Source organism: Callorhinus ursinus, unplaced genomic scaffold (genome assembly GCF_003265705.2).
Source record: "Callorhinus ursinus isolate GAN/ISIS: 27379988/994484 unplaced genomic scaffold, GSC_fseal_2.0 scaffold1, whole genome shotgun sequence".
Lineage (NCBI taxonomy): Eukaryota > Metazoa > Chordata > Mammalia > Carnivora > Otariidae > Callorhinus > Callorhinus ursinus.
The window spans coordinates 63,953,896-63,967,360 of record NW_027397063.1 but is presented as its reverse complement, the minus strand read 5'-3'; the positions used below and the strand labels follow the sequence as shown (position 1 = coordinate 63,967,360).

General features: G+C 55.5%; 1 protein-coding gene across 16 annotated transcripts in view; it reads right to left on the bottom strand.

Annotated features, from left to right (window-relative positions):
* The window catches only part of TMEM44 (transmembrane protein 44), a 34,021-nt gene extending 21,322 nt beyond the window's left edge, over positions 1–12,699 (bottom strand). For 5 of the 16 annotated variants that reach the window (XR_012379013.1, XR_012379014.1, XM_073895329.1 and 2 more), the window contains exons 1-7: positions 12,484–12,696; positions 9,935–10,061; positions 7,670–7,763; positions 6,679–6,845; positions 6,400–6,486; positions 2,349–2,519; positions 620–833 (exon numbers count right to left, since the gene is read on the bottom strand). Coding sequence is in view for 14 of the 16 variants with exons in the window: in XM_073895329.1 (XP_073751430.1) it covers positions 620–833; positions 2,349–2,519; positions 6,400–6,486; positions 6,679–6,845; positions 7,670–7,763; positions 9,935–10,061; positions 12,484–12,632 (1,009 nt within the window). In the remaining 2 variants the exon portion in view is untranslated. Of the gene's footprint in view, positions 1–619; positions 834–2,348; positions 2,520–6,399; positions 6,487–6,678; positions 6,846–7,669; positions 7,764–9,934; positions 10,062–12,483 lie in introns of all 16 variants that reach the window. The other 11 variants (XM_073895303.1, XM_073895292.1, XM_073895318.1 and 8 more) reach the window with 7 other exon arrangements.
* Between the last annotated feature and the right edge of the window lie 766 nt (positions 12,700–13,465).

The window sequence follows — 13,465 nt, the reverse complement described above, 5'->3', positions numbered from 1 at the left end:
AGGCACTAAATAAATGCTTTTGTAAAGCAATCGTTCTCAGATGTTAAGTGTGCATCAGAAGCACCCAATGGACTTATTAGAACACCCTCAGCTTCAGAGTTGGTGGGGCTGGTGGAACCCTAGAATTGCATCCCCAATAAGTTCACGGCCGAAGTTGGTCCAGGGACCACACGCTGAGAACCATCGCTGTAAAGAACTACGGAAGAGGGGCGCCTGGGTGACTCAGTCGGTGAAGCATCTGCCTCTGGCTCAGGTCGTGATCCCAGGGTCCTGGGATCGAGCCCCGCATTGGGCTCCCTGCTTGGCGGGGAGTCTGCTTCTCCCTCTGCCCCTCCCCCTGCTCATGCTCTCTCTCTCTCTCTCTCTCTTTCTTAAATATATAAATAAAATCTTTAAAAAAAAATAGGGGCGCCTGGGTGGCTCGTTCGGTTAAGCGTCTGCCTGCGGCTCGGGTCGTGATCCCAGGGTCCTGGGATCGAGCCCCACTCGGGCTCCCTGCTCGGCGGGAAGCCTGCTTCTCCCTCTCCCACTCCCCCTGCTGGTGTTCCCTCTCTCGCTGTCTCTCTCTCTCTCTCAAATAAATAAATAAAATCTTAAAAAAAAAAATAAATAAAGTCACCAACTGTCCTAGTTCGAGGGAGCCTCCGGGTTCCGCACACAGCACCCCCGTGGGACCAGCAGTTTTCCAGCTGGTGAGACCTTGCCTCCTGGCTTTCTTCCTCTTTCTCCACGCAGGTCAAGAGGGCTTGGGTGTCAGGGCTCTCTCTGGCTTCAGGGGCAAATCCCAAGGTCCGTCTCATCTTGCTCTTCATCACCCAGGAGAGGAATATGATCTGAGAGGGAGAGTTAAGGTCCAAGGAAGCAGAGCATTTCGGCCACCCACAGCTACCTTCACCTCTACACCCCGAGGGCCCCCCGACTGGGCTCTCTCCCTCCCGGGGATGATCCTGCCTGGGTTGGCCCCAGAACAGACATGTTCATTTAAGAATGGAACCGGGTCTGACATTTCCCCCACCAGGGCCCAGCAGCCAGCAAGACCCTGCCTCTAAGAATCTAGTAAATACTTAGTAAATACTTGTTCAACAAAAGCATTTTGAAAAACATCTTCCTTGAAGGGCTTGGCTTACAGGGACAGTACACAGAGTGGGTTGACTAGTGCCCCTCCACCCCCACCCAAATTCATATCTATCTGGAAGCTCAGAAAGTGACTTTATTTAAAAATAGGGGCTTGGAGCCTCTGGCTGGCTCAGGCGATGGAGCAAGCAACTCGATCTGGGGATTGTGAGTTCAAGCCCCACGCTGGGTGTAGAGATGACTTAAACATAAAATCTTTTCTTTTTTTCTCTAAAGGGTCTTTGCTGATATAGTTAAGATGAGGTCATGTGGATTAGGTTGGACCCTTAGTCCCATGACTGGAGTCCTTATAAGATCAGAGGACAGGCAGAGATACACGAAGGGAAGAGGTTTTGTGAAGACTGAGGCAGGAGATAAAATTACGCTACCAGAGCCAAGGAGCACCAGGGGCCATCAGAAGCTGGACGAGGCAAGGGAAGGTTCTCCCCCAGAGCCTCCAGGAGAGCGTGGCCCTGCGTGGACTTTGGACTTGTAGCCCTTGGAACTGTGGGAATACACTTCTTTTGTCTCAAGCCACCAACTTCTGGTAACTTAATATGGCAGCTAATGAGAAAAATCATGGTTTTTAACTATTTCTAAACTATGTTTGATAAATCCACAGGTTTTTCATACACAAATTACGCACTGTCTGAGCTTTGCTTGCCCTTGAGGCTCTCATGTCAAGGTCACTGGGGTGCCTGCGCATCAGGCAACACCCCTTGGGGAACCAGAATGGTGCTCAGCAGTCACTGACAAAGGGCAGCCCTCGTCAGTTTTTATCTGTGTCCCCAGCCCAGGCTCCAGTGCCAAAGACAAGAGAACAGGGATGCTTAGCCCTGCACGGCAGGTCGGCTTGCAAAGCCCGTTCCTAGCCTTGTGAGAAAGGGCAAAGATGAGGAGAACAGGTTCCCGGGAGGGTGGGGGCTGGCCCAGGGGAGAAGCAGCAGTGAGACTGGTGTCCGGGTCTCCTGCTTCCAGGGCCAGGAACCTGCATACTCCCCCTTGCTGCTCCACAGAGCTCCAGCCAAGAGATCATTCTTTCTTTTATATGTACATAAAGGAAACAAAATACAAAATTGCAAATAACTGCAATTGCATCTGTGGGCCCCAGGCCTCAAATCTTGGCCCTGGCCCCTGGGAGAGAGCTCCATCTAGCAAGAGGGAGGGAGGGCACCACAGGGGCAGGGAGGAGATGAGACACAAGCAGTCAAGCCCCCTAGGTCCCAGGTGGATACAGACAGGTCCAGTGCAGCTCGGCCCAGGGAAGTCAGGAACCAGGGCGTGGCCCGAAGCAGGTACTCAGGCCGCCGGTCATGGGCCACAATGGCCGAGGCATAGAGGAGGCCAGCCAGAGCTGACAGGAGCCGGGTCCACAGGTGGATGGAGGGAAACGCCTTACCCTGGCACTGGACAGAGAGAGAGGAGGGAGCTGGGCAGGGAGGAGCACTGCCTTCCTCCACCTTCCTCAGAGCTGGATTCTAAGACCTAGACTCTTGGTGGCATGCAGGTTGGAGGGCAAGCCCTCTCTTTGCCCATGGCCAGTCCCCAAAGGTGCTGCTTCGGCTTTTGCTTAAGCTGCTTCTTTTGCCTGGTACACTCCTATTCATGCCTCAGAACCTGGCTTAAACTCAGCTCTGAGAAACCTCCCATACCATCTCCACCCTAACAGGGGCGAGTCACGCCCACTTCCAGGCCCCATGACACATGACACATTCCAGCAGACAGAGAGCTCCTGAGAGTGTCCTCCCCACCTCAGCATTCCTGACACCGGGCACTGGGTAGGGGATCATGAATGTCAGCTGGGAGAATGGGAAGGAATTAGGACAAATTATGAACAGCCAAGGGCTGACTTCTCTTCCTGGGACCACCAGTGCTGAATCTGGTCAGCCGGGAAAAGGTCAAGAACATTAGAGATAACATTCTGGAAGTTTTGAAGCCAGGGGATATTTTTGGAGAATGAATAATGACAATATTGGTTAAAAAAACCAAAACCAAAACAAAACAAAAGCCAAAAAAGCCACTTTCAATATTTATATGTTAAGTACCCTTTACAGGTATGAAGTCACTTTGTGTATACATTTATATGTATATACACAAATACTATATATTTTCAATTATATATAATCACATGGCATATTTAAACATATAAATTATATACAATTCATTTTATTTATTAAATAATTATATTTAGAGATACAGGCCTTGGCTAGAGAGTGAAAAAAATTCAGAGGAAAAAGTAAGGTTTGGCTGATTTTCCCCATTTTTATTTTAACTCTCAAAAAGATTCCTTGGGAGTTTTGTTTCCCTCTGCATTTGTTCAAGTTTTGTTCCCGGGGCTCCCTGTTTTGTTTTTGGCCACGCCCTGAAGAATGGTTCATAAAGACAGCCAGCACCCAGGCTGGGGAGGGTGGTCCCTGACCTGCCGGCTGCACCTGACTCAGCCCAGGAAGCAGCTCTGTCCCAGTCAGCACTGCTGTGATGGGAAATCCTCGGGATCCCCCCGCCTGCCCACCCCCATTTCCTGTGGGCACTGATGGCCCGAGAGGGGAGGTGACTTGCAGGGCCAGGGCTGGGACCTGCCTTCTGCCTCTTGAATTTGCACCTGCAGCTCCTCTGGATCAGCTCAAGCTGGGTGAGCTCTCTGCTGTCACTCACGTGCCAACCCATTCCTGGTGCGCACTGACTTTAAACTCAATCTCCCTTCGTGGTCAGTACTAGGGCCTATCGGGCTCTATTTGCCTGCACACTGGACACGCCGTAGGTGCTGAGCAACCGCTATAGCCTGGGGTTGGCTCGGTGACTCGAGATAAGGCAGGTCCAGCACATGCGGGCTTCGTCTGGCTGGTCACACAGAACCCAGGGCGGGGATGTTCAGCCAGAGGGCTGCCTGGCAAATCTGCGCTGGCGGCTGGAAGCAAGCCGTGCCTCAACTCCTGCAACGGCGACCCGTCCCAGTGCTGCCAGCATAGGCTGTACTGGTCAGCGGGCGCGTCCCTCCTGGAAGAAGGGGGCCTTCTTCCACCAAAGCCACGCAACCATTCTGCTTCTCAGCGCCCCCACCAGGGGTAAATTAGAAGCAGCTTCTGGAGGGGAATCTAGGCTTCACAGCCATGCTGGCTAGGCTTCCCAGAACACCCCAAGCCCTGCTGAGTTTCTCCCTAGTAAGGGGATCCTAGCTCTGGGCTCTTCTTCGTGGGACCAGAGACAGTACCTCAGAGATTGCCCAATCTAATGCCTAACATGATCTAACTCTATCTGCCTGCCAGGGGGCCATCAGGCTTGAATGCCTTTAGCGATGGGGAGCCCACTGCCTCCTAAGACAGGAATAACAATACTGATCGCTTTCAACATTCCAGAAACTATGCAAAGCATCTAACCTATAAATGGGATGTGGCCCCCCCCATAACCTCTTCCCAGTCTTGGTTTCGGTTCTCTTCCCCTAGACCACAGAGAACAGGGCTGCTCTTTCTGCCCCGAGAAAGCCCTTCTGATTCCTGCATCCATGAGCTTCCTTTGTCCCAGACCAGATTAAGTCTTTAAAGTGTCTGCTGGCACCTACCACGGGCAGGCTCCAAGCACATGCAATACAGAGGGGAACAGAACAGACGAGACCACTGCCCTCAGGGCGCTCACGTTCTACTGGGGACCAACAACTTGGTCAATAACTGAAGGAGCTAGTTTCAGCCTGTGACAAACACTGTGAATAAAACGAAGCGGAAGGAAGGACACAGTCGTGGGGCTATGTTAGGTGCGTGGCGTTAGGGGCTGACTTGTTTTCCCCTCTCACAAAAGATGCTGAGGTCCCAGCCTCCAGAGCCTGTGAACGTGGCCTTCTCTGGAAACAGGGTCCTTCCAAATGACCTCGTTAAGATGAGGTCATTAGGGTGGACCCTCACCCAATATGACCGTGTCTTTATAAAAGGGAAAGTTAGGCCTGGACACGTACAGAAGGATGGCCACATGAGGACACACAGCGGGAGAAGGAATGCCGTGTGGACCCTGGAGTTACGTAGCCATCGGCCAAGGATCTTCCAGGAACTTGGAAAGAGGCCTGAAAGAGCTCCTTCCCTAGCGCCTTCACGGGGAGCATGGCCCTGCTGACACCTTGGTACTGGTCTGCCGGCCTCTAGTACTTTGAGACAATCCGTTTCTGTTGTCCCAAGTTTGTGAACCTTTCTTACGGCAGCCCCAGGGAACTAATACAGCCAGGCACGCACCAGTCCCTCTGAAGGTCTTCGAGCCCCACGTCCCAGGGGCTCCCCACGCTCCCCTCCCTCGATCTGGGGGCGGCATGCCCCGGGGGGTTCCCGGCCAGCGCGACACAGGCTTCCGCTTCCCACAAATGACCAACGAAGCACTGCCACCCCCGATTCCTGTTCTCCTGGAACTGCTATGAAATGATGCTCTGGGGCAAGTGATGTTTTTTTTTTTAGCCCCAGCGAGGAGCCCGTTACGTTTCCAGTGTTAGGTCTGGCCGTTATTCCTGTCAGTGAGGCCCGCCAGGCACAGCAGAGCAGGTTTGCACACCCACGATATCCTGCTCCTCCGCAGCAGCTCTCTGGCCTCGGTGGCTTTTCCCGGGGGCTCCCCGCTTCCCCTCACCTCTGCCTCCTCCAGGCCCACCCTCCCTTTGGGGCCAAGCTGAGGCGGCCTCCCCCGCGCCTGGCGGTGTGACCATCTCACCCTCACTCATTTGAATAGCGTGAGAGCCTCTTCTCCCTCCTCCGAAACCCCAAACATCTGATTCCATCCTTGTCAGAGCATTAAAATATCCTGCTTTGCATTTCTGCGTCTTTCCAGGAGACTGTGAGTTTCCCAAGGGCAAGCACAGCATCTCAAGTCACGGCTGCGTCCCCTCCGGAACCGGCCAACACAGGGCTTCCCTCAGCCTGGATGCCCGGGCAGTTTCTGGGGGGAGGTGCTCCCGAATACACAGAAGCCCGGCAGCCGTGTGATGCTCTCCTCTGAAACCGTCTCACTTCCTAATGGGATGTTCGTTTACCGAACCCCAGGGCCTTTTTCCTGAGAGCCTGCTTTTCTTTGCTATGGAGGGAACACAACGGGCTGTCCCGGGAAAGGCTCTAGCAGGCCCCATGAGCTCCCGTGATTGGCTGCCCAGCCCCTGCACGCGCGCACACGCGCGCGCACACACACACACACACACACACACACGTGATACACATGTGACACAACCCTCCACCCCAGGACCTGGAGCTTGGAAGATGCTCCCAGGTGCCCTAAGACCTGCCATGGTGACCCACAGTCCCAGCCCCGACCCAGCCTCACGATTCTGGAGAGCGGGGGGATCCGGGAAGCCCAGGAGCCAAAGGCAGCGATGCCACCCAGCAGGTAGCCGAGGATCTCAGTATTGTCCTGCAGGAGTAGGCGACACGCTCAGTGCCCTGAGGAGACAGCCCAGGCATCCCAGACCCATCCTTTCCCAATTTTAGTAGTTTCCTCCCAACCACGGCAAGCCCAAACCCTATCCCTACCCAGGGCATTTGCTGGGACCGTGAGGAGGGAAGGGACACGCACACCCCCACGTCCTCCTGGGCTCAGCCTCACCTGCAGCAGGCTTTCCAGCAGCCTCCGCTGGGGCCCTCGGATGGGGCCTGAAGCCTTTGGGACGGCGGCCCAGAGCGCCCAGCCTGGCCCCAGGCTCAGCGGCAGGGCCAGAGCAAATACACTGGCCCTGAGCCGCCGCCCCCTCTTCCTCTCCCGGGAGCCCCGACCTGCAACAAACACCACAATGCCACAGGCTCTAGGATCTAGAACTCGACGGACTGCAGCCTGTGAAAACCAGCTGTCAACCCAGCTTCTGTAAGCTCCGCAGAGCCTGGCACAGAGCAGAGCCGGCACAACCTTGGGGAATGCATCCATGTGTTTGTGCTGGGGCCTGAAACTGTGAGCGAAAAAGGAGCACGGTCTTGGAAGTCTCCTTGAAATACAAGACAGATAGTCCTCTGAAAATTCTAGTAAGAACATGGCTCCTCTGGGCAGTGCTGAGCAGCTGGGGGCACCTTACCTTACCCCACTGATGCAAGCACTCCCTTTCTGGACAAGGGTCTGGGCACACTGCTGCCCCTTCTCAGGAAGGCCCAGTCCCACAGAGTCAGGGTGACCCATCCCAGCTCAGTGACTCTCTGCCCGAGGTGGCCCACACCCACTTCTGGCACCCATTTCCAGAAGTTACGGGGCTTTGTTTGGCCATCCTGGGCTCGCACACTGAGATATCACTGTTCCTTCCCACAGCCTGTACCACCCCACCTCCTGGCCTTTGCTCATACTGTTCTTTTCACCTGGAGTACCCTTCCCTGCGGTCCCCGTTCCACGGTCACATCCTTCCCTCCGGTTGCGCATGGCGTGCGTGCACCGCTTCACTAGCAGAACCGATGACTCTTTAGGGCCCTGCCTCTCTTCTCTGGCTGGGGTCAGGGAGCTCATTCCTTTGTTTGCACCCGGCAGGGGCCCAGCTCAGACGCGACAAGGAGGAGGCACTGAGCACGCCTACGAAACAGTGGGTGCTGCACACAGGAACAGAAGGCCACACACTCACCCAGGTGAGACTTCAGTCTGCAGCCACAGATGGGGAAAAGGATGAAGACAAAGTTCACCAAGTCAACAGCTGCTAGGTAGGCACCTGTGAATACCTGGGAGCAAAGGAGGTACAGTCTTGGTGTTCGAACGTTCTCCAGTGACCACAGCACCTCTCATCCTGGGCCTCCTCTCCCACTGATATGGTGCTCCCGGCAAAGACGCCTACTGGCCCCAGGAAAGGCTGGTTATCAACTCTATTTGACTGACGAAGAGGCGGGGCGCGTGAATAACCGATCCCTTAGGCAGAGGCCCACCAGCAGAACCGGCCCTCCGCTTCTCACTCCGCACTCTTCCCAGCGCACGGCCAGCCTCTTCTGTGTGACTTTGGCCCAACCACTGACCTTTTCTGGGCTTCACTTTCCTCCTCTGTAAAACAGGGATGGTAACAGTGCCTCCCTCCATGCTAAGCAGATTGCATGAACCAATACATGGAAAGTGCTCAGACCAGCACCTGGAGGAACGGACAAGGCTCCTACCTACCAAGGTACCAGCCACTATGCCAGTCGAGTCACTGGCTAACAGCAGTCTCTGGAGGGGCACCTGGGTGGCTCAGTCGGTTAAGTGTCCGACTCGATTTCGGCTCAGGTCCTGATCTCAGGGTCATGAGATCGAGTCCTGAGTGGGGCTCCATGCTCAGCGTGGAGTCTGCTTGGGATTCTTTCCCTCTTTCTCTCCCTTTGCCCTGCCCACATGTCCCCCCCCCCCCCCCCCCCTCCCCCCCCCCTCCCCGCCAGCTCATGAGCGTGTTCTCTCTCAAAATAAATAAAATTTAAAAAAAAAAAAAAAGAGCAGTTTGATACTTGGCACTGCTGCTTACTGGACCTTATAAAAGTTATTCAACCTCAGGCGCCTCAGTGGCTCAGTTGGTTAAGCGTCTGCCTTCGGCTCAGGTCATGATCCCAGGGTCCTGGGATTGAGTCTCGCATCGGGCTCCCTGCTCAGCAGGGAGCCTATTCTCCCTCTCCCTCTGCCTGATGCTCCCCCTGCTTGTGCTCTCTCTCTCTCTTTGTGAAATAAATAAATAAATGAAATCTTTAAAAAAAAAAAAAAAGTTACTCAACCTCTAAGCCCGAGTGTCCACATGTGTAAAACAAGGATAAAGAGAGAGCCTAGGTCATAAGATAATTCGAGTATTAAATGAACTCATATGAGACAAGCCCTCAGTGCCAAGTACATAGTGAAGTATTTATTTATTTTTAAAATATTTTTTATTTATTTATTTGAGAGAGAGGGTGCACATGAGTTGGGGGGAGGGGCAGAGAGAGAAGCAGACTCCCCACTGAGCAGGGAGCCTGAGCAGGGCTCAGTCCCAGGACCCTGAGATCATGACCTGAGCGGAAGGCAGATGCTTAACGACTGAGCCACCCAGGCACCCCCATAGTGAAGTATTTACTAAACATCAGCTATTATTACCGGGATGGAGCTGGGTGTCACTATATTCCACCAGCTAATGAGAATGGGCACCCAAAATGAAAGGCGGTTTGTTTGTGAGACAGTATTATTCAAAGCAGGGTCTCGAACTCTCCCAGTGTGTGTTGCAGACACGAGGCTGCCTTCTGTCACATCTACCTGGGTGGGCACCAGCCCATGAGGGGCCTCTGCAGTGCATATGCCCTTGGGATAGGCCCCTTCTCCACAGGTTTGAGGGCCTAGACCTTGGGAAAGCTTGACACTGTTTCTCACTTGCCCCAGAGCCTGCATCACCACTTGGGAAAGCATTCAGCCAGCCCTGTTGAGCTGGGGCTGGGCTCCAGGCTCTAAAAACAATCACCACAACCATCACTATTTACTGAGCATCTACTCTGTCCCAGCTGCTGTTTGAAGTCATGGGGATAAGGCAGTGAATACAAATTCTTGCCCCTGGGGAGCTGACCCTCTGGTAGGGGTTAACAGACCAGAAGCAATAAGCAATAAGAAGTAAGGAAAACAGACGGTGTATGGGGGGCGGTCAGCTATGGCAAAAAACAGAGCAGGGTGAAGGGGTCTGGAGCCCCTGCTGTAGAGGTAGGGCACGGCTTCACGGGAGTGCTCAGGGGAGGCCTCACCAAGAAGCTGACCTCTGAGCAAAGCCTTGAAGGAGATGAGCAGTGAGCCATGTGGCTCTCAGGGCAGGAGCACTGGACGGGGGCGGAAACACCAAGAAGGGCACAGGCATGAGGCGAAACCGCACCTTGATGGTGATGGAACCAGACAGAAGCCACTGTCACCTGTAGGCCTGACGCACCTGGATCGTGAGCTGTCTGGCCAGAATGGCCCCGATGGTGTCACACAGGCTGGTCAGGAGGCAGCACGCAGCACACAGCGCTGACTGGTCCTGTCTGGATCTCTTTGCACATCTCAGATAGAGAAGCCTGTGGTGACAGACAGGGGTGTGGGTGGGTATGGACGGAACACCAGAGCCATGAGTGGGTTCCCAAAGCAGGTGGTCTGAAAAGGGCAATTGTGACTTTGTGTCCCTGTGAAGCACTCTCTCCCCCAGGGATTCGACGGGTATTTTTGAACTTGGTTTACAGATGGGAAAATCAAGGATCAAAGACTGCAGCACGAGCCGACGGCACGAGCCAGACCTGCCTCTCTAATGAAGAGGAATTTCTTTCCTCCCACAAATCAGGCCAACTCAAGTTCATGACCTACTACTCAGTGCTGACAAACTAGCTGTTAGGTTTGATTATTGAAAGAAACATGTGGGTTATAAAAAAAATTGCCTAAATGAAAAAGGGAACTTGATTCTTTCAAATTCGCGTGAAATCCTGCAAAGCCGTACGTGCAAGGGGGGTGGCCTGGCTTCTACCAGCCCTTGCCCAGATCAAGCATGTTCTTTACACACATACAGCGAGCAAGACCTCTCAAAGATGCCAGGGCACTTTGGGCTGACCTCTCCCTACAGGCCCCTAGGGAGGGGCCTGACTTCCCTCCCTCATTCCCCTTTTCCTGCCCTGCCCCACTCCCCTGGAACAAGCACAGAAAGGCCCAACAGCCTGGAAGGGCTCAGAGATCTCTTAGAAACACTTTGTTCTAGATGTTTCCGTGCTACATTTTATGGAGAAACTGAGGCACCATTGCAGCTCTTGTTTCATTTTCTTCAACCACAAGGTGGTACTCACTCCACGTCTTTAGGACTGTTTGGCTGGTTCTGAGGGCCCGCCCTGGGGCACAATGGAGGAGGAGGGAAGGCTGCTGGGTTCCCACATTTCCTGATCTGCCAGATGAAGCCCCAAGCTCACAGTGAGAACAGAAACCTTTCATTTGGACCCTGGGCTCCTGACACCAATTCAAAGCCTAAGAGCGAAGACTCTAGAGACTCTCTGGACTCAGATTAGAAATAGTTGATTTCAACCCTCACACTGGAGAGCCGGGAAAAGTGAGGCCTATGGTGACTAGGTGAGTTCACGGCAGACCCTCTGGCTTTGCATGTGGAGGCTTTGCTCCCCAGCTCTCAGGGGAGGGGAATCCTGGGCTGACCTTACCCCAGGCCACACACAGCTTGGAAGACATACATTGCCTGAAGCGGGGGGTGGCTCAGGGAGGGGGAAGTCCTGAAAACAATGGGTGAGCAGACCTGAGGTGGGCTGAAAAAGCAGAGCCTCTGCCCTCAGAGTGACCTGCTGGGCATTCTCGGGGGACTTACCTAACCTCTCCCAACTCGAGTTTCCAGGTCAGGAAATGCCTAATAATGCACATAGAGGGCCTCGTTAGTGTCCACTGGACAATTTAATCCTCACAAGTCTGCCCCTTTCTATACGGGTCTGGGGGTTCAGTTCTTTCCATTCACTCAGGCAAGTTAGTTAACCTGTCAGAATCTCCAGCTTCCTCATGAGTACATGGGAGTAATAACAGTCCCTCCCTCATGGGGCTGTGGCAGGGATGAAATGAGTTAATAAATGCAACACTGGGCCCACAGTAAATGTTCTAAGGGTCTTTTTATTTGCATTCCAGTGACTGAGTACAGGGGCTGCCAAATCTCTGCAGCGATATCACACGAGGGAGGGCAATGTCCACGAGGTGCCTACGATGAGCCGGTGCCAGCCCCCTCTGGGTTGCTGGTCCTTTCTCCTCTGCCGGGGAATACTTGCGTTGCACCAGCTTGGGACAGGGTGGCCGAAGACCTGGAGGCCATCTTTAATCAGACTTCAGCCAGCTTAGGACCCAGGTGACGGTGACCACTGTGGCCAGAGTCAGATCATTGCCAGTCCCCATGGCTGATCAGAGGGCCTTGGGTAAAGGGAGACCAGAAACACCGAGAGCCTTGTCCTAGGTCCTCGCCCTCTGCCAAAGGTTGGTAGCAGCGCGGGAACAATGATAAGGATGTTTAATGAGCACATACTAAGAGCTTTACAGGGACTAACTCATTTAATCTTGCCATGTGTTTCCATCCCCATCTAGGTGAGGAAAATGAGGCTCAGAGGTTTTAAGCTTGCCCAGCTCACACCGCCAGTCGGCGGGGAAAGGCTGACAATAGAACCCAGGCAGGACTTGCTGCTGCCGTCCCCGGCCCCACGCACTGCCCCACCCGGCCTCCTCCTGCCGCCCCCAGCCAGCCTCCCGTGCGCGGAATCCGGAAAGAAGTCCCGACTTCAGTCCGCAGCCGAAGGCTCCTTTCGATCCCGGAGCTGAGCTGCCTCCTGCCTCCTGCCTCCTCCCTCTCTGCCCCCTTCCTCCCAGGTTTCTAGGAGGGATTTGGCGGCGGGGATGTGGGGTTAGCGCCCCGCGCCCCCCGCCCCCCGCGGCCGATCCGGCCCCCACCCCCGCGCCGCCCGGTCCCGACCCCATTACAGCGTGTGGGCGGCGATCCAGCAGGAGGAGGCGCAGATCCACAGGCCGAAGGAGATGCAGACGCGGTGGCGGGCGAAGCAGCGGTCCAGGTAGTCCCAGTCCCAGAGCGCGGGCGCGGGCGCGGGCGCGGGGCTGGCAGCCTCCCCCATGGCTCTCCGGCTCCGCCCGGCCCGGGCCCCAGCCTCCCGCGTGGCGGGGCCCGGGCGCCGCCCGCCCGCGCTGCCGCCCCGCGCCCCCTTCGCCCGGCCCGGTTGCCCCGCGGCGGCGGCGGCCCCGGCAGAGCGCACGGCCGCGGCCCGGAGATGGGCGCTGGCAGCGGCGGCGGCGCGAGAGAAAAGTTTCCGGCACCGCGCGGCTCCCCACCCGGCGCGCTATTGTCGGGGGTCGGCGGGCCGGAGGCCGCCCCCCAGCGGCGGGAGCGGGCAGCGGCCTCCGCACAAAGGCTGCGGCCCCCGCCCCCCGACTGCCGCGGCGGCGCCGCTCCCGGACCCCTTGCGGTCCCCCACCCCGCGACCTGGCGGCCAGAGCCGAATACCGTGAACCGGGGGGGTACGGTACAAGGCACTTCGCTCATTAATGCACCCCATTTTCTGAACCGAGCAATACTTCGCGCCTGGCGCAGCTCTTGGGTGCCGGGGATCCCGGGGATGAGCGGGCGGTCTGAGCCTTCTGAGGGTACAAAAGAAAGGGTGCGGTGGGAGGCCGGGCAGGAGGACACAACCCCCCCGCACCCCCGCATCTCGTCTCACTCCATTGTCGGAAAGCCGTCAGCGACCGCCCCCCCCCCCCCCCCCCCCACGCAGTCGCCCAAGCCAGACTTCCAGAAGTCACTCTAGAAGGTGCCCAGCGAGCCGAGGAGGCCGGTGGTCTTGGCCATCCTGCTGTCCCATCCTGCCACATTGCCACACAAGGCTGGTACACAGAGCTCCTCTTGAAAACAAGCTATTATCATTTTAAAATTTCCTTGTTGATTTTAGTAAGT